Genomic DNA, 18,269 nt, shown 5'->3' on the forward strand with positions numbered 1-18,269 from the left:
CGGTATTGATCAATACTTGTGTTCAGAAAGAAACTTACCTAGACCATGCACCGTTCAGCGTGCACGCTCCCCATGACCGCCTGGACCAATGACAGTTCGGCAATTAAGCGCCTTAATTGAAGAGACCTTTTGCAGGTTCCTTTTTCTTTCTTTCGGTTGCGGGAGCCTGCTGGCTCCTTTTCATTGGAGTTCAGTTGGATTTACCACTCCCTTTCATATTTTTTAACTGTGTACTTTTCCTTTTCATATTCTGTGTGAGTCCTGTATTTAGTTTGTTAATTTTATCACGTGTGGTGTTTCAGTGTTTTATCTCACTTCATCATCACATGTGTCATTATTCATACTTGTTTATTTCATATCGTATTGTTTTTATTCATTACTATTTCAGATGTTAAACATTTGTTTTTGTACTTTTCTTATTGTCTTTGCAGTTACCACACATAAACCCACTGTCTCATTTCTTGAATAGAAACGAACAGAGAGTGTCACCGTCATATTCATCGTTCTCACGGGACAAACTTCATTTTAACAGAGGTCTCAAGTTTGGGGATTATAAGCCAACACCTCTGTTATAACTTGCATGATGAGATCAGGACTTAAGTTTCAGTTTCTCCTCTCTGCACTCAGTTACACAATAACTCTGGTTGTGTGAGATGTTCATCAGTTGTTTAGCAGACTGATTAAATATAGATTATGCAGGCAGATGGAATAAATCTAAATGAATCATTTTACTGGAACTATATAAAGTTATATACCTCAAACCTGAACATTAGTATTCCTATATTTACATACTGATGATGCATTCACTTCATAATTATGACAAATCGCTCTCCCCTAAGTAAAAGTATGGGTATCGGCAGTATTGGCCGTGTATTTACTTGGTATTGGATCGATAGCGGCTAGTTTTCGATGTCAACCTTCCTCCGTTTATCACAATTTGTCCTCTTTTCTCCTCTCTCCTTTTTATATTTTTCTCTCCATCACTGTCTGCCCTACCCTGCCTGTGATTGGCTGACATTCTTGCCCAATCTCCTCATGCCTAAACCGAACCAACTCCAACGCACGAAGGCAACGAGCACTGGGGCGGGATCCACCAAAACTGAATAAAACTCAATGATGTGTCGGTTCTGGCTCTAGATCTGGACCTGGACCCCGGTCCACCTGTATTAGAGGATTACTCAAACGCTCCAACGTTGCTATCATAACACACACTGTTGGCACATATGATATATTCCCCTGTTGTCTTTGCCTACGCTCCTTCTATAACAGTGTTTTTCTCTCATCCCACCCTGTTTCTAAATCAGAACCAATCAGCGTGACTTCAAGGATAAATCTGCCTCCGTTACTATTTTTGTTTCACTGTCAACAAATCTCATGAAAAGAACCAACAACAAACTGATCCAAGTATTGTCGGTGCAGCCAAAGCCCGATATAGTTCATCCCATAGACCTCTATTAGCCACGCGTGTTGCCGTGGGTGACGCGTTCGTTCATCGGCGCTGTGGTTTATTTCTCGTCGACCTGCTGCGGTAAACACACATCAGTGAATAAGAAAGACGCGTCTACAAATGTGAAAATATTTATTCTGAATGTGTTCAGCAGCAGTAAAGTGTATTTTTTTAAATGATACCTCGGTGACGGCAGAGTCAGTCAGCCGGTGTGCTCTGAGCTCGCAGTGACAGTCGACTTTGTGGAAGTGAATTGAATAATTACGGAGGATGTAAATAGAAACTTGTGTTGGTTTCCATCGCCCCTGCAGGAGAGTCATTACAGCCGCATGATGTCTGATTACCTGACTGAACACAACAACGTCACACGGCTTTGACTGACACCTCGCCACGAGCACACACACACACACTGAGCTTCACGACGCCTCCTGAGAAACCTGTTACACACACACTGTCCATTCTTTATGCTCGTCGTTGGGTGGCTGTCGTTGTTGCCATCTGTGACCACACCCACCTGTCAATCAAAGCGTCCACACTCTTAATCCTGCACGTCCCTGCAGACTGTCTAAAACCTGGACGTAGTCTCTGTGACGTCCCCGCAGACTGTCTAAAACCTGGACGTATTCTCCGTGACGTCCCCGCAGACTGTCTTAAACCTGGACGTAGTCTCCGTGACGTCCCCGCAGACTGTCTAAAACCTGGACGTAGTCTCTGTGACGTCCCCGCAGACTGTCTAAAACCTGGACGTAGTCTCTGTGACGTCCCCGCAGACTGTCTTAAACCTGGACGTAGTCTCCGTGACGTCCCCGCAGATGTCTTAAACCGGGACGTAGTCTCCGTGACGTCCCCGCAGACTGTCAAAACCTGGACGTAGGTCTCCGTGACGTCCCCCGCAGACTTGTCTAAACCTGGACGTAGTCTCCGTGTTGTCCCCGCCAGACTGTCTAAAACCTGGAGTAGTCCCGTGACTCCCCGCGACTGTCTAAAACCTGGACGTAGTCTCCGTGACGTCCCCGCAGACTGTCTAAAAACCTGGACGTAGTCTCTGTGACGCCCCGCGACTGTCTAAAACCTGGACGTCGTCTCCGCTGTCCCCGCAGACGGTCTAAAACCTGGACGTAGTCTCCGTGACATCCCAAGACTGTCTAAAACCTGGACGTAGTCTCCGTGACTCCCCAAAGACTAAAACCTGGACGTAGTCTCCGTGACGTCCCGCAGACTGTCTAAAACCTGGACGTAGTCTCCGTGACGTCCCCGCAGACTGTCTAAAACCTGGACGTATCTCCGTGACGTCCCCGCAGACTGTCTTAAACCTGGACGTAGTCTCCGTGACGTCCCCGCCGACTGTCTAAAACCTGGACGTAGTCTCGTGACCCCCGCAGGACTGTCTAAAACCTGGACGTAGTCTCCGTGACGTCCCGCAGACTGTCTTAAACCTGGACGTAGTCTCCGTGACGTCCCGCCAGACTGTCTAAAACCTGGACGTAGTCTCCGTGACGTCCCCCGCTGTCTTAACTGTAGTTCCGTGCTCGCCAGTCTAAACCTGGTAGTCTCCGTGACGTCCCGCCAGACTGTCTTTAAACCTGGACGTAGTCTCCGTGACGTCCCCGCAGACTGTCTAAAAACCTGGACGTAGTCTCTGTGATGCCTGGTTGCTCAAACAAGCCACCTTTGACCACACCCACCTGTCAGTCAAAGCGTCCACGCTCGTAACCTGCATAACTTTAAGCCTTAATATAATGTGAACAGGTGAGTTGTATATAAATTCACCCTCAGTACAGTTGTCATGAACGGGGAAATTAGCTACAGAGACCAAAACTGTTTTTTGTACCAGGCTGTAAACATGTTTATTTCTGCTGTGAAGTTGGACATTTGGACATGGGGAATTATGGAGACTGACTCACTTCTGGAGCCAGCCTCAGGTGGACGTTAGAGGAACTGCAGCTTGTGTCTTCACTCCACAGCCTGGGTCTTAATCCAGTTCAGATTGTGTTATTTCAGAGGCGACACTTCATCTTTCACTAAATTTGCTGCAGATGTAACAAAGTGTTTTAAACCTCTGAGGATTTTCTTTTATTGGTTGCAAAGGTCACCTCCACACTGGCTTCTTACTGTGTTTCCAAAGCCCCTCTGGACACCGAGGTGTGTGTGAGAGAGACAGCTGCTGATTTGCTGCTGCGATATGTTTTCGGCGTGTTCAGCTTCGGAGAGATGTCGAACATAAAGACGACCCGAGGAATCCTCCGAATCACACGCAAACACCGGGCACGGTTTACGATGGGGAAACATGTCGGCTGGATGTGGAAGTGTTAGTTAACGAGGGCCTGTTTGAATTATTGATGATGCTGTAGTTGTGACAGTAAGCAGAAATGTCAAACATGGTCACCTGCTGTGGAGTCTCTCCGGGGGCATGTGTAGACCTTTAAACCGAATGAAAACACTCGACTTGTGGTCACGCTGTGCACACTCTGGAGCTGTAGTGGTGTTTTTATAGTTTTTAGAGCAGCCTGCTTACCTGTGACTGACCACCCACTGAATGTAAATGGGCTCCTTAATAGATACGCCTGTCAGCTTATGTTATCCACAATGCCTTTCAAATGCGATCCAGCGCAGCCCACCACCATCAGGTCTCCGGGGATGTAGTAGAGCCTGATAACGATGGCCTGCGTGTGTTTTTAAAGCATGTACACACAGGAAAGAAAAAAAACATCTGACCATTAAAGTCCACACATGCCGGCTTCATTACGGGCCGGTTCACGGCTTTGATTGATCACGGTGAATCTTTATCGGCAGATTGGAAGTCCACGAGTGCGAGAGCGCGCGTGCAGCTACGCGTCTCAAGCAGCTCGGCTTATTCTATCGGCGGTTTGTGCCATTTGACAGCCGTGTGTGATCAATGCTCTTTGTAAATGTTAAGTGTGCGCCTCCGTCTTATTGGCATGATCCGGCTCAACCCGCAGCATGCTGTGCGTGCACAGGAACCTCATCGTGTGTTTCTGCATGTACGGACACGTAACATGATGAGTTCATACAACATTGATGTCGTTAAATAATTTCATGATACATAAACATGATTATACAACGAGCAATCAGACATTTAGGACGTGAAATATGACTTCACCATTTCATGTTTTGTTCTTTGTTTCAGAGGTAAAGTTCTGATGTTTTTACGTCTAATAAACCAGGAAATTATCCAACAATTGCTCTTGGAAATATAATAATATATGTTGTTATTGACCTCCTTTTATGATAATTAAATCAACCGTCTCTGAATTTATGGTACAGTGTAGTGACCAAAGAGAGAATATCGTCTTTAATATGACTAAATTGGAATATTTCATTAGATTAAAAACAGCAAGCTTAAAAGTACGTGTGATGTTGAGGGAGGTTGTAGCTAAATTATTTTCAGTAGTGACAACACGACTGAGTTAAGAACGCAGATTAGTGTTCGTATGTACAGAATTTATTTTAAAAATTGTTGTTACGAAGGGTCGGAGTCGTAAACTGGACTCACATGACCAGGTCGGATGAGTAGTCGATTATTTTGAGAGCAAATTGCCCCAAAATATGAAAACATTTGGATTTTATGTTTGATTGGTAACTGTTGTATGGACTGGCCACATCACAGTGTCAAAAAATAAAGGGGGATTGATCCAAATATCGATAGTATCGATACCAAGTCGGTATCGGATCGATACTAGCCTGGTGTGATCGATTCTTTACTTTTTAAGAGGAAACAGCCGGACTCTGTGTCAGCACAGAGCAGGCACACTTTGCTCCACCTCCACCCTCTTGTGTTTAGATGTTGCACCGTCACGTGACTTAGACGCAAAGCAAACAAACAAACAAACAAACAAGTTACCGGCTCAGGTTCATCAGCACACGCAGTGCATGCCAACTGAATGGCAGAGGGGAAGAGGAGCCGTGTGGCTGTATTTAACAGCAAAATGTGGGATTTGTAAAAAGCTGGTCAGGTCAAGAAAACATGGAGCTACCAAATAATAAAAAAGGAAACATCACAAAAACTTTTGAGATTTAGCAATTCAATGACGCCTATCCACCTTATTTATTGAAAAATATCGGTATCGGTATCAGCGATACTGGCCCGTATTTACTTGGTATTGGCTTGATACCAAAATATGCAGTATTGCACACCACTAACAAACATCTTGTGTTGTTACATATTGACCACCCTACGAGTTGTACCACCCATGAATTAACGATACGATAATAAAACTACAAATAAAAGACGACCACACATTTTTCAGTCCATGTCCGTCAGAGTATCAGGAGCTAAACCCAGTCTGGGATCTTTGTGTGTACATCTGTGCACAGTCACCCACCAACCTACAAGAGTTCAGATCCTGCACATTATTTCTGTCAGAGGCACTCGGGTCTGTTCATGTTGGACAAACAGACTCTTTACGCCGTCACGAGGGCTCAGATCCCGTCTGACCCGTCGAGCTCACTGTTCATGCGTGCGTCTCTTTCCAGAGAAGGTTAGTCACGTCTGCATTAAATTACTGGATACAAGCAAAAAGCACATGTGGGTGTTTTCCCTGCGCTGCATGTGTTATTGTAATGGGCTCACGAGGGCACATCGCTCCACGCGTCAACTCGGCGTTCGATGGTTTACTTTTGTTCTATTACGCCGTGAGAACATGAGCCGCTCTCGACCTCCCCTCTATTTAAATGTTGTTAATTGGGCGGGCTGTTAATGACAGTGGAGTTCTTGTATGCAGGTGTGATGGGTGCAGAGTTATTTCTGTTTACTCACCTGTACAGATTCATTCTGAACGTGAGCTACAGGAAAAGACGGAGCGGCCGATCATCTCCATCCTGCAGGAGTGTGTTAACTTACTTTGTGTGTGTGTGTGTGTGTGTGTGTGTGTCTTGGATAAAAGTAAATCGTGTGTGTTATGAGGAGAGGGCACGCTCTGCAGGTACCGCATGAATTAGTGCGAGCAGTGTGCATCTTCCCGTCCATCAGGGTGTTCTGTTCTGTGGAGGCATATTTGAATTGTTACTATGGAAACCGAGCATCTCTCTCTCTCTCTCTCTCTCTGCTCCCTCGTTTACTGGCACGCTTTTATTTTGAAAGATTCACTGTAGTTTCCCCTTCTTTCTTTCTTCCTCTTTAGTTTTCTTGAACTCTTCTTCTATCATCTCGTCCTCTTTTCATCTTTCTCTCAGCTGTGTTGCTCTTCCACACCTCCCTCCCTCTCTCTCCCTCTCCCTCCTTTTGGGTTTCTTATTGCCGTTCCTTCCTCCACCTCCATCTCTTTTGTGTATGTCTCTATTTATTCTCTCTTCTCTTCTCTCTGCTGCCTTCCTCCCACTCGTTTCCTCCTCCTCTCTCTCTCTCTTTCTTTCTTTCTTTCTCTTGGCTCCACAGTGGCGCCTCCGTGGAGAATTCAGCTCGTTTACAATTAGCATGTGCACCTGCAATTAAGCCTGACAAACCTCTGCTAATTAGACCTTTTAGACAAACTGTTTTCTTACATGGTCACATTTCCTCCTCTCTCTGTCTCTCTCTCTTTCTCTGCTGTCCGTCACGTTTCCTCACAACTTCCACCTTTTTATTTTTTTGTCTTTGATGGACTTCTTGCTGAAACGTCTCCGCGGCACGCGAGCTGCTCGATAAATAAAAGATAAGCGAAGGTGTAGAAGTGGGGACTCTGCCCTTCGTTCATCCTCCTCCTAAAGCTCCTCTGTGCTTAATTTAGAGCGCGAGCATGAACATATACTCATTAAGATTCCTCGTCTTTATCTTTGCAGAAAATACGCCCAAATCTGCACACACACACACACACACACAGTAAGAAACCACAATTTTCACATCAGGCTATGACTAATTGTGTTTCTCCTCTCCCGTCACCTCCCTCTGCTTACATCTCTCCCTCCGCCTCTCCTCACTTCTTTTCTTTCTCCTCTCCCTCGTCCCTTCATCGTTCCTCCTTCATGCTCCACTCCTCTGCTCTGTGCACGGCCGCCGATAGAGGAGCGGTACATAATAGCAGTTATAGTAAATAATAGGTCTTTGCAGTTGACTTCAAAGAGCAGCGGAGGGATCTCGGAGTGAAGGTTTGGAGGGTAAAAGGGAGAGGAGGAGGTGAGGAGGAGGTGAGGAGAGAGGGGGGAGATATGGAGAGACAAAAAGGAGACAGAGAGACGGTCTGAGTGTCTAATGGTCACTTAGCCTGGCAGCTAGTCCATGAAGCTGTGAGGCTGTCAATCTGTCAAAATGCACCTAGTGCAGTCCAGATGCACACACACACATGCACACACACATGCACACACACACACATGCACACACATATACACACACACACACACACTCTGTCTTTGATGTGTGCCGCAGGCTTCCTCTGAGGAAGTCACAGCGCAGTATTAATGGATGTGGCGTTGTCCACGAGAGCTCACAGGAGGTTTGATGCGACGCTATGTGGGTCGCTCAGTTTGGCACTTAAAGAGTTAAAATCATCTGGATTTGTCATTTCAAAGATGAACTCACCAACGCTCTTTATTAGCGAGGTGACATCACACAGAGCAGAGCTCTGATTATCAGTTTAAGAGTTTGGTTCCAGCTTCTTTCAGACGAGCAAAGGTCGAGCTCTTACTTCGATGATGCGCTCCATTTGTCGTCCCGTCCGTGCGTGAGCCCGGAGGACTTCATGCACTTGGCTGTTAGTGTCCGTGTGTCCGTTTGGACATCTGTCCGCCGCTGATGTTACATCAACCCTCCTCCTTTGTGCACATTTTATGACTGTGTGGTCAAGGACTCCTCGTGGTCGTGGTGATTCACAGCTCTGCTGATCAACAACAAGGCAGACCCTGCTCTGTTGCAGGCCACAGTGTGTGCTCAAAGAAACGTTTGGTCTCATCTTGTACCGGAGCATCTGCAGATAAATGCTCAACCTGATCCACTAAAGTTAGACATGATACGACATAAATAAATCTCAGTGAAGCCCTTTAAATCTGCAACGCTCCCACTGCCTTCCCTGATATACCACCCCGTCCAAACAAACACTGTGCAAACAAGTCTCACATTTATCTGACGTCTTTCTCATGGTGTATAAACTGACTGTAAAGGAGCCAGGAGAGGGAGTGAGGAGTGAGATGTATTCAGTCAGTGTGGAGTAAACAAAGCCAGAGTAAAAACGGGTGTATCAAAGTGGAGCGCGCTCAATTTCAGCCACTGATCGGTCACTGTGGCGTGATGTTGGCTTATGTTTCTCCAACTGTGGTCCAACTGATCCATGGCAGCACGCACCAACACACTGAACCTGCAAGATCATCACACTATCCATGCATCTTTTTATATATCCACATGTACAAACAGACGATGACCATAACAGTAATATCCATAAAATTAAAGCTGCAAGCAGCGATGGTCGGGCCCTCGCACATGTGCGCACGTCGAAATGTGATTGTTGTGATTTTGATAACTTTTCATTGTCGAGGCCTTGAGAACACACACGGCAAGTTTCAAACACATCGGCTAAAATCCCTGGGAGGAGTTCGTTCAAATGCAACCCCTGGAAATGAGGCCAAAAACACGAAAAGTCCAAATTTGATAAAAATTGGACGCCGTCCGCTTCACTGTAGCCCGGGTCACCAAGAGACTTTTTTGTGCGTCTCAGCATGTTACATACTCCCTCCAAATTTCATACACGTGTATGAAACCGTGGCGAGGGGCACCGCCAAAAACGCACACCTAGGTGGCGCTGTAGAGCCATATGCGTACGTCCATGTGCGAGGCCCCCAAAATGCGAAATTTTACACCCGACTTTGGGGGGGTAGGCGAATTTTCATGAGTTTTCGAGGGGATATGGGCCGTCGAAAATGTGATTTACTTTGGGAAACTGAAGAAAAAGAAGCGGAACACTTCACACATTTAACACGTCCACACGCAGCAGTTAAAGGTTGGTCCATGCAGTCTCAGACTCTGCAGTCCTTCCCCTGGTTATACAAGTCAGTCTCTCCAACACAATACAAGATTCCTTTATCCACAAAGATACACCAAGAGGAGATTTGGTAAATCTGCTCTTGGTGTATCTGGCAGTCGTGGTTGTCGTCGCCTTGCAGAGATCTCGTAGTGTGTTTAACTTGCTGTAAAATAACAGATCTATCTTCCGTTGCGTGCGTGGATCTTTGAGTCGGGTGGTGTTGACTCTGTAAATGTAGGTCGGACTTTAAATTGTAGATTTTTTTACACTTTGTCTCTCTTCTCCTCTCCTTCCCTCCAGGGACGGCATTTACACTCCTCCACAATGCTTGTCAGCCTCCACCCTTCTCCCTCCCGTCTTCAGGACAAGCGCTTCTTCTTCCCCTCCTCCTCCACCCAACATCACCACCACCACCACCACCACCACCCTGCTCCTCCTCCTCCTCAGGACCAGCACTTCCACCATCCTTGCTCTCAGCCTCGACTGACGCTGCCCGTCCTCTCCTTGTCCTTCTCTCTTCTCCTCGTCTCCGTGCTCCTCCTGCCCGTCTGCGAGTCTCGCAGGGGTGGAGGTCCAGGTACGGGACCTGGAGGTCCCCCAGGAGGACAAGGTGGCCAGAGGGGAGGTGGCGGCGGCACTCAGAGGGGTGTTGTCATCCCTCCTCAGTACTCTCCCGGCTTACCAGCTCTTCCCCCAATCAGCCCAAAGCTGATCAGCTCGCTCAGCATCGCCGTCATCCTCGTGGGCAACTCTAGTGAAGTCACGCTGGGGGTCGGACTTGAGAAGGAGGACTTCCTCCACATCCCTTACCCTCCGAAGGTCGAGGTGGTCACCATGAATGAGACCGACCCCAAGAGCATCATCAATCGAATCTGCGCACAGATGACGAGGAACTCCCTGCAGGGCGTCGTGTTCGGCGACGACACGGACCAGGAGGCCATCGCCCAGATCCTGGACTTCATCTCTGCACAGACACACATCCCCATCCTGGGCATCAGAGGGGGCTCCTCCATGGTCATGGCAGCCAAGGTAGGAAGACTTTTCGTGGGTACAATCATCAGCGCTATTGCGTCTTTATTCTGCATTAATTCTAATCATCCATAAAAGTCATCGCAGTAGTTTCAGTCAGGATGTTTAAAGATGCATCAGCCTGACAGCGCTCACTGCTGCGTCTCACTGTTAATCCTCAGCCGCTCTGCTGATTGATTCTGCTGTTAATTGACCTCCTCCGTCGCCTGACGTCATATCGAGTCGACACTAAAAGGACTCACAGCGTGAAACAGAAAAAAAAGAAACGTCTCTGTGGGATCAGGAGAGTCGGCACAGATCGGGCTGCATGAGGAGAAAATATGATGCAGGAACGGAGCAAACGCTTTGAAATGAATCTTGAATCATGTTAATTGGCTTAACGAAGAATCTGTTGGAGATACAGTTACTTTTAGGTTTGGGTAACAGAGTCAGCAACACACTGTTTGTTTCTGAAGGTGTGTTTAAGACGTTGAGTAGGTTGAAGATATTTCCTTGCGTGTGGAAGCGGAAGTAGTTTTTGGGTTTTTGAACACGTCTCTCTGGTCTTCATCAGTTTGTAAAAAGTTATTAAGATGACATGAAAACATTTATTTAATTATATGAACCGTTTATAATTTGTTTTGTAAACAGTGTAATCACAAAGCTGTTTCGTGCTCAAGAGATCAAGAGACATTTAACACTGAGATGAACTCCACCGTCACAAAACTCAGGTGGCAGAGCGGATTGTCACAGTGTGTGTGTGTGTGTGTGTGTGTGTGTGTGTGTGCTGTACGGCTGAATTGTCGTGTTGTCAAACCGCTTTGACGGTTTGTAAAGCAGAAAATGACGATATAAATACGAGTCTGTTTGCTCAGTTCAATTTAATTACAGCGGTTCAGAAATCAGTAAAAAGAAATTCACACTCAGACCTTCACTATAGAAAACAACACGCTGCAGACTGAAACGTATAAAGAGGCAGAAAATGAACAACACGGTAAGTGCTCGTGTTTGCGTGTTTCTAATTAAAGGAACAACACGTCACATTTCTGCATTAAAATGTCTGGGAAACATAAGTACACAGATCGGACGTGTGTGTGTGAGCGCCTGGTGGTTGCTAAACCAGATCATCTAACCGCGATGACTCAGGGCTTTACAGTTAGTGATGAATCTGAGGGAAGCGTGTTAAGCTGTGTCAATCACATGTAAAGCCTGAGCAGGAGCACGCGTGTGCAGAAGATCCCCGTGATCCAATAAAGGAAAAAACAGCAGAGAAATCTGTGATCACGATGATTTCTGTCGGAGTCGAGTCAGATTTTTACCAGCAACGAAGCCGACAAGTCCCGTGATCACACGCAACGTCATCAAACTACAACTCCATCCATCCATCCATGACGCCACACACACGCAGGTTTCATAAGAGCTCATGAACACCATGCATGTGTCTTCTTGCATTATATTTGTCATCGTGCACCGTGGGACATACATTGGACTGAACACACGGCTGCAGTTTCCTCCTGTAGAGGATCTGATTGGATTTTGGAGGAGCTTGCTGCATAAATCTGCATCATAATTAGACAGTTACCTCTTAAAATTACCGTAATGAAGCTCTAACATTAATGTAATTCATGTGTGAACTGAAGACACGTATGTTAACGACATCAATGAGCCGACTTCATTAGAAAACCTGGTTATGTTTGATGAATTGCAGCAGTTCTGGTGGATCATGAGGAACTTTATGGAGCCTTAAACCAGATTAATAATCCGGAAATCATATTTAAATCAACTTTAATAAAGAGAGGATCAAATAAAAGCTCCAATTTAGAGAGATCTGTGTCAGCGAGGCGGTCCAGCGAAACACTCGTCAAGCCTGCAGCTCTTCTTCTTCTTCTTCTGCTGCTGTTAAAGACGGTTGGTGTTGGTGATGGAGATGATGGGAGGGGAGAGAGGTGAAGAACAATGAAGCGATGATACTGTAAGATAAAGAAGAAGTGTGTGTGTGTGTGTGAGAGAGGGTGAAGGTTATGAAATAACACAACACGTGTGGGTGTGAAGGAGGAAGAGGATTTTTGCTCAACATATAATTATCACATTTTACAGCTGATGGAGAGACAGAGGGCACAAACCGAGAACGACGAGCGGGAAAGCGAAGATAAGAGCCGACGTGTAAGAGCACTGACGGAGGAGTACGGCACATCAGAGGAGATCTGCAGGGAGGCGGAGGAAAACCTGCATCATCCGATGTTTAACGGGTTTTTGTGAGGAAATCTCGGCCTCCTCTGCACGCGAACGCTCACTTGGCTCGTTCTCCTTAAACCTTTATTCTTCCTCTGTTACGCCTTTGTCAGTCTCTCACACACACACACACACACACACCGACTGAGCGAGGGGTTGAATGCGGCGGACACAGTTGGCATGGCAACCACTTGCTTATATATTTCTCTCTCTACATACTGTATGAAAGCGGCTAGAGAGAGAAAATAAACGATTATTTCTGACTCTGACGAGAAGAGGGATCATGCCTCCGTCATGGAGGAGGGTTACAGAGTATAACAACAGAAGAGGCTCAGAAATAGAGGATGAGGATGGAGAGGTGAATCTCATCTCAGAGATTCTTTTAGTTTCTAGGTTTGTTTGTCTGATTTTATGTTTGTGAAAAAAACTGTCTGAGTCGGGACATTCATACCTGTAAACACACCAGTAAGACGAGAACAAACTCAGCAGCTCTCAGTAGAGTTTGTCCTGAACGAGCTGTGAAATCTGACATTTAAGGAGATAAAGCGGTGATGATAGTCATACACCAACAGTGTATGAATGTGTGTGGATGAGACAGTGCTTTAAGATTAGAAAGGGGCTTTATAACTACAGCCTATTTGAACATAGGGACTTATGGAGACTTCACTTCACACACACTGGGGTAATCACGTGTATATAAGAAGAACTGTTGTCCCCAGAGATCAGTGGAGAATAAAGTTTTATTCTGCTGTAAATAAACAAACGTCTGAGGTGGAACATGAAGTCTCAGCATGGAGCTGTGTGAACTGTGTGTGTGTGTGTGTGTGTGTGCACACTCGTGTTCAAACATCAGCGAGTGAATTTCCAGCATCAATAACTCAATTCCCTCCAGGTTGCAGAGTCCATTTCTTATCAGCTCGCAATTACGTCTAATCTATGGCGCTGCGACTCGTGCTGAAGTCCTTCACTTCAGGCGAGCCACTTGATTTCTCCACGTTTGATTTCCACTCACAACAACAATGAACACGCGTGTCCCCTTTTTCTACGGCGCTTGATCTTTAAAGCATGTTATTCAACAATACGCAACAAGCAGCCAAGTGAACTGGCCTGATACCTCGCAGGCAGCGCTCCTGGCTTCATGTCCCCTCTTATAATGAATCAGTGACAGATGCAGGTAGGCCCATTATGCACCAAACAATCTGCACGCTTCCATTTAGCTGTTAATTCACTGCGTGCCATGTGTTGGTTTCGGCATAATAGGACGACGGAGTTGGCCCCGGCCCACACTCAACTCCAGCTCAGGAGACTAATGAGGTCTTCCGGATCTATTGTTGGGATTTAAGCTGTTTGTGTGTTTGTGTGCACATGTGTGTGGACACGCAAAGCATGCCGGTGTTCAATGATAATAGCCTCTTTGTGTTTTGGGAGATTACAGCTGTTGTTTTCACTGCAAACAAGCTACCCAGAGGGGCACGGCACCCTGATGCCGTTTCTCCTGATCGCTTCGGCCTCCTTAAAACTGAATACTGTTCCTCCATTCAGCGCTGCCTACAAATGATAAGTTTATTGAACCAAAGGCCGCAGTGGCAGGATGGGATCTTGTAGTGAGTGGACAGATGATCACGTGATTTCAATAGTTTATAACAGGGGTCTCCAAACTATGGCCCTAAACAATTGGAGTGGCCCACTTAACAATCCCTCTAAACATGGCCTATTTTTAAAAATTGCATTTTCCTATTATAAAATATCCACACTTAATGATTAAGCTTGGCATTCTAATTAAAATCTAGCTTATTTACAAACTATTTCATCCCCTCACACAATGGTATATTCCAACGTGACTTTGCTCCTGATCAACTTCCGCGCAGTCTGCCCGGGGGATTCAACTTGGCGGGTCAGGGGCAGCCGCACGGTGCGGGAGGATCCCCGGCGCTGGCTGGCCTCCACAGGCGCATTTCCTCTGCGGCGGTGCGCCACGACCGGCTCTGGGTCGGCTTGGAAAGGCTCGGGGGCGAAGGCGGCTCACGGCTCCGGCCGCGAGCTTTACAGCACCCTCCTGCCTGGACCTCGCCGCTTCCCGGGGCCGCGGACTTAGTGCTCGCTGCACCCTCTCCACGACTGTCGAATCGCAACGTAACGCAACTTTCACTTGCTCCCGCAACAAAATCGCAACAAAAATGTATGCAGATGTTATGCAGAATTAAGCTTGTTTGAGCAACCAGGCTTCATTCAGCTCGCCTCAGCTCCACAGCAGCCAGATGTCACGGAGACTATGTCCATGTTTTAGACCAGGGGTCTAAAACATGGACATGGACATGGACGTTGATGTGCGGGCCACATCAACGTGCCTTTCAGTGATGGGGGGCCGGGGTCAGTCTATAACCGGAAATGATATCAGTCCCATCAGGATTTCGCGGCCTTTTTTGAAATAGTTGCAGCCTAAAATCCCTGATGTTGCATGAGGTTTTCAAAAAAATTGCGGTGAAAGTTGCTTTTTACATTTTTGTTGCATTTTTGTTGCGGGAGGAAGTGAAAGTTGCGATAAATTGCGATTCGACAGTCACAGAGAGGGCGCAGCGAGCACTAAGTCCACGGCCCCGGGAAGCGGTGAGGTCCGGGCAGGAGGGCGCTGTAAAGCTCGCAGCCGGAGCCGTGAGCCACCTTTGCCCTCGAGCCTTTCCAAGCCGACCCAGAGCCGGTCACGGTGCACCGCTGCGGAAGAAATGCGCCCGCGGAGGCCAGCCAGCACCGGGGAGAGGTACCACGAGGGGATCCTCGTGTGGCCGTCCCTGACCCGCCGAGTCGAATCCCCCGGGCAGACTGCGCGGAAGTTGATCACGAGCAAAGTCACCTCGGAATATACCATTGTGTGAGGGGATGAAAATTAGCTAGTACTGTAAATAGTTTGTAAATAAGGTAGATTTTAATTAGAATGCCAAGCTTAATCATTAAGTGTGGATATTTTATAACAGGAAAATGCAATTTTGAGAAATAGGCCATGATTAGAGGGATTGTTTGGGATCGTTAAGTGGGCCACTCCAATTGTTTAGGCGGGCCGGATGTGGCCCGCGGGCCATAGTTTGGAGTCCCCTGTTTTAGACCGTCTATGTTGAGACTGAATGGTCTTTTGTTTGGCGTGTGTTGATTGCGTGATGAAGATGAAGGTGTTGAGGTGATCAGGCAGGTGGTCTGATATTCTGGCTTGTGTCAGCTCCGGGATGAACGGGCCGCTGTGTCCTGGCTCTCTGGTGCTGTGATTTCCTCCAGTCGAATAGAAACACACAATACCGAGCAGCAGAAGAAGAACAAACCACCATTGTAGCACTTCAGAAAATACTTTTCTTTCCTGCACAGACACAGCGCTGCCTGTCAGCGAAAACCGATTCACCACTCCTTGATTGATTACTACAATTATACACCCTCTCTATCTTAAAATAGGCATCCTTCGCACAGAAGTGTGTGTGTGTGTGTGTGTGAGGCCTTCTCGTACAGGCCGATCAAAGGAAGTGTATTATTTCGCCGACCTGTTTGTCCACTCAGACCTGAATTATGTGACGTTCGTCAGAGCGGCCTGTAGTGTCGTGATCAGTCTGAGCCGAGGGTGCACTCGCGTCTCCTCGTCCTATTGTTCTCATTCCAAGTGTGTTGTTTTATGAGTCCCCTCCTTTCATCCTGCATGCATCATGTATCCCATTATTCTCTCTGCTTGTACATGAGGGGATAATGCTCTGCCTCTGTAATGCCCCTTTTTTGCAATTAGGCCCGATCCCAAAAGACGAGTGAATTAAGGAACCGGCTCCGATGATAAGCTGCACATATGCATATTGCACCTCATGCAGCTATTACTCTGATATTGTCGCTCGGTGTTCGTGCATCCTGAAGAAGACGTCTGAGTCTGATCCATTTGTGCTTCGTCACTGCAACGAAATTGCTCCATATGTGCAACTGATTCGCTGGAACAGCTACGAGACCGTCGGCCTGAGCCGGCGGTCCTCCGTTCCCCTCGTTGTGTTTATGTTTTATTACACGAATATAAAAACGAATGACCAGAACAGACGACGATCACTCCACCCGTCCTCTCCCTGTAAAACTAATCCCATCCCATTAGAGCCTAAAACACACTTTCCTTCCCTCTCCTGCTCCGTCTTGGAGAGATACTACAGCCGTCTGCGTTTGATCGATGGTCCTATTTTCTGGACTTTGTCGTACTTTTAACCCTTTGGAAACTTCAACAGATGGAGGCTGGGATCTGCCTGACAATGAAATACTTTTTATTTTGTGTAATTTAAGTGGAAATCAGAAGAGCCGATCTGTGTCTCTCCGGTCAGTGAAGTTGTGATGGGATGTGTTTAGTGATTTTAGGGCTGAGTTTTCCAACCATCTCCCCCAGAAGGTGCATTTAGAGAATATGTTATGATAGAAACATGCTGTCTCTACTTTCACTTCATCTGTTTTGTCCGCTGATAGCAACTAAAGCATGATTCATCATTTTTATGCCGTTCAGACACTCACAGCTCCCGGTCAGAGAAAGACGGTGTTAAACAATTAAACGAGTTCTGTCCGGCCGTGCTTTGACCTCGGCATCCTCTGAGATAAACTCGTGTTCAGCTGTTCAACAATTCACCAAAACCACGATGTGATCTTTCCTAAACGCTGAAGGCCTTTCGTGAACACGTGAACACGATCCATGCCGAAATCACTTTAAGTCTTTCAAAATATATTTAGGTGAAGAGTTTGAAGGCGTGTGTCAGATTTAAGAGACAGAATATGACTTGAACCCCCCACAACTGCTGCAGTGTAGGGGGTTCAAGTCATATTGAACCGGCTGTTCATCGGACACAGAAACGGCACATAGGATGTGGTCAGTTTTCAAAATAAAACACCCTGTGCATTAGTGGTGGGCAGTATCGATGCAAAGTCGGTATCGGATCGATAGTAGCCTGGTGAGGTTGATTCTTTACTTTAAGTTCCGCTCTTGTTTCGGCAAAGAGGAAACAGCCAGGTCGCCGGACTTGCCGCTCCTGTGTCAGCGCAGAGCAGACAGACTTTAATCACCCTCCACCCTCTGGTGTTTAGATGTTGCACCGTCACGTGAGTCGTGACGTGACTTAGACACGCAGGGTTAGGGGTCAGGGGTCAGGGCAGTTAGTTAGTCCCAGGCGAAGTGCATTAAAAGCAAAAACTTTGATGCTGTTTTTGAACAACAAGCTGTAACCAAAACACAGACTAACTAAAGGCTTTGTTAAGTTCTTTACATGTTATTTATATTTTCACCAGTTGTTGTTTTTGTTGTTGAGAATTTTTATTTATTTTTTGTATTATAGTTTCTCAACAGTACTTGCTTGTTTTAATTTGTTTACTGGTTTGCGAGTACTTTTTATTTAAGATTTGATATCGATTTTTTAATAAACCATTTTCTATTTAATTTTAAACTTTGTCCTAATTCTGTCCTGGGTTTTTAACTATTTGATGATAAAAAAGGAAATATCACAAAAAACACTTTATTAAAATTAATTGAGATTTAGCAATTATTTATTATTAAAAAGTATCAGTATCGGCGATACTGGCCCGTATTTACTTGGTATCGCCTTTATTCCAAAATATGCAGTATCGCACACCACTACTGTGCATGG

General features: G+C 46.3%; 1 protein-coding gene across 8 annotated transcripts in view; it reads left to right on the plus strand.

Annotated features, from left to right (window-relative positions):
* The window catches only part of grin2bb (glutamate receptor, ionotropic, N-methyl D-aspartate 2B, genome duplicate b), a 100,567-nt gene that overhangs the window by 16,724 nt on the left and 65,574 nt on the right, over positions 1 to 18,269 (plus strand). For all 8 annotated transcript variants that reach the window (XM_027283303.1, XM_027283305.1, XM_027283306.1 and 5 more), the window contains one exon: positions 9,697 to 10,425. In XM_027283303.1, coding sequence (XP_027139104.1) covers positions 9,697 to 10,425 — 729 coding nt within the window. The remainder of the gene's footprint in view (positions 1 to 9,696; positions 10,426 to 18,269) is intronic.

The sequence above is a fragment of the Larimichthys crocea genome, chromosome X, assembly GCF_000972845.2.
Source record: "Larimichthys crocea isolate SSNF chromosome X, L_crocea_2.0, whole genome shotgun sequence".
NCBI classification, from domain to species: Eukaryota; Metazoa; Chordata; class Actinopteri; family Sciaenidae; genus Larimichthys; species Larimichthys crocea.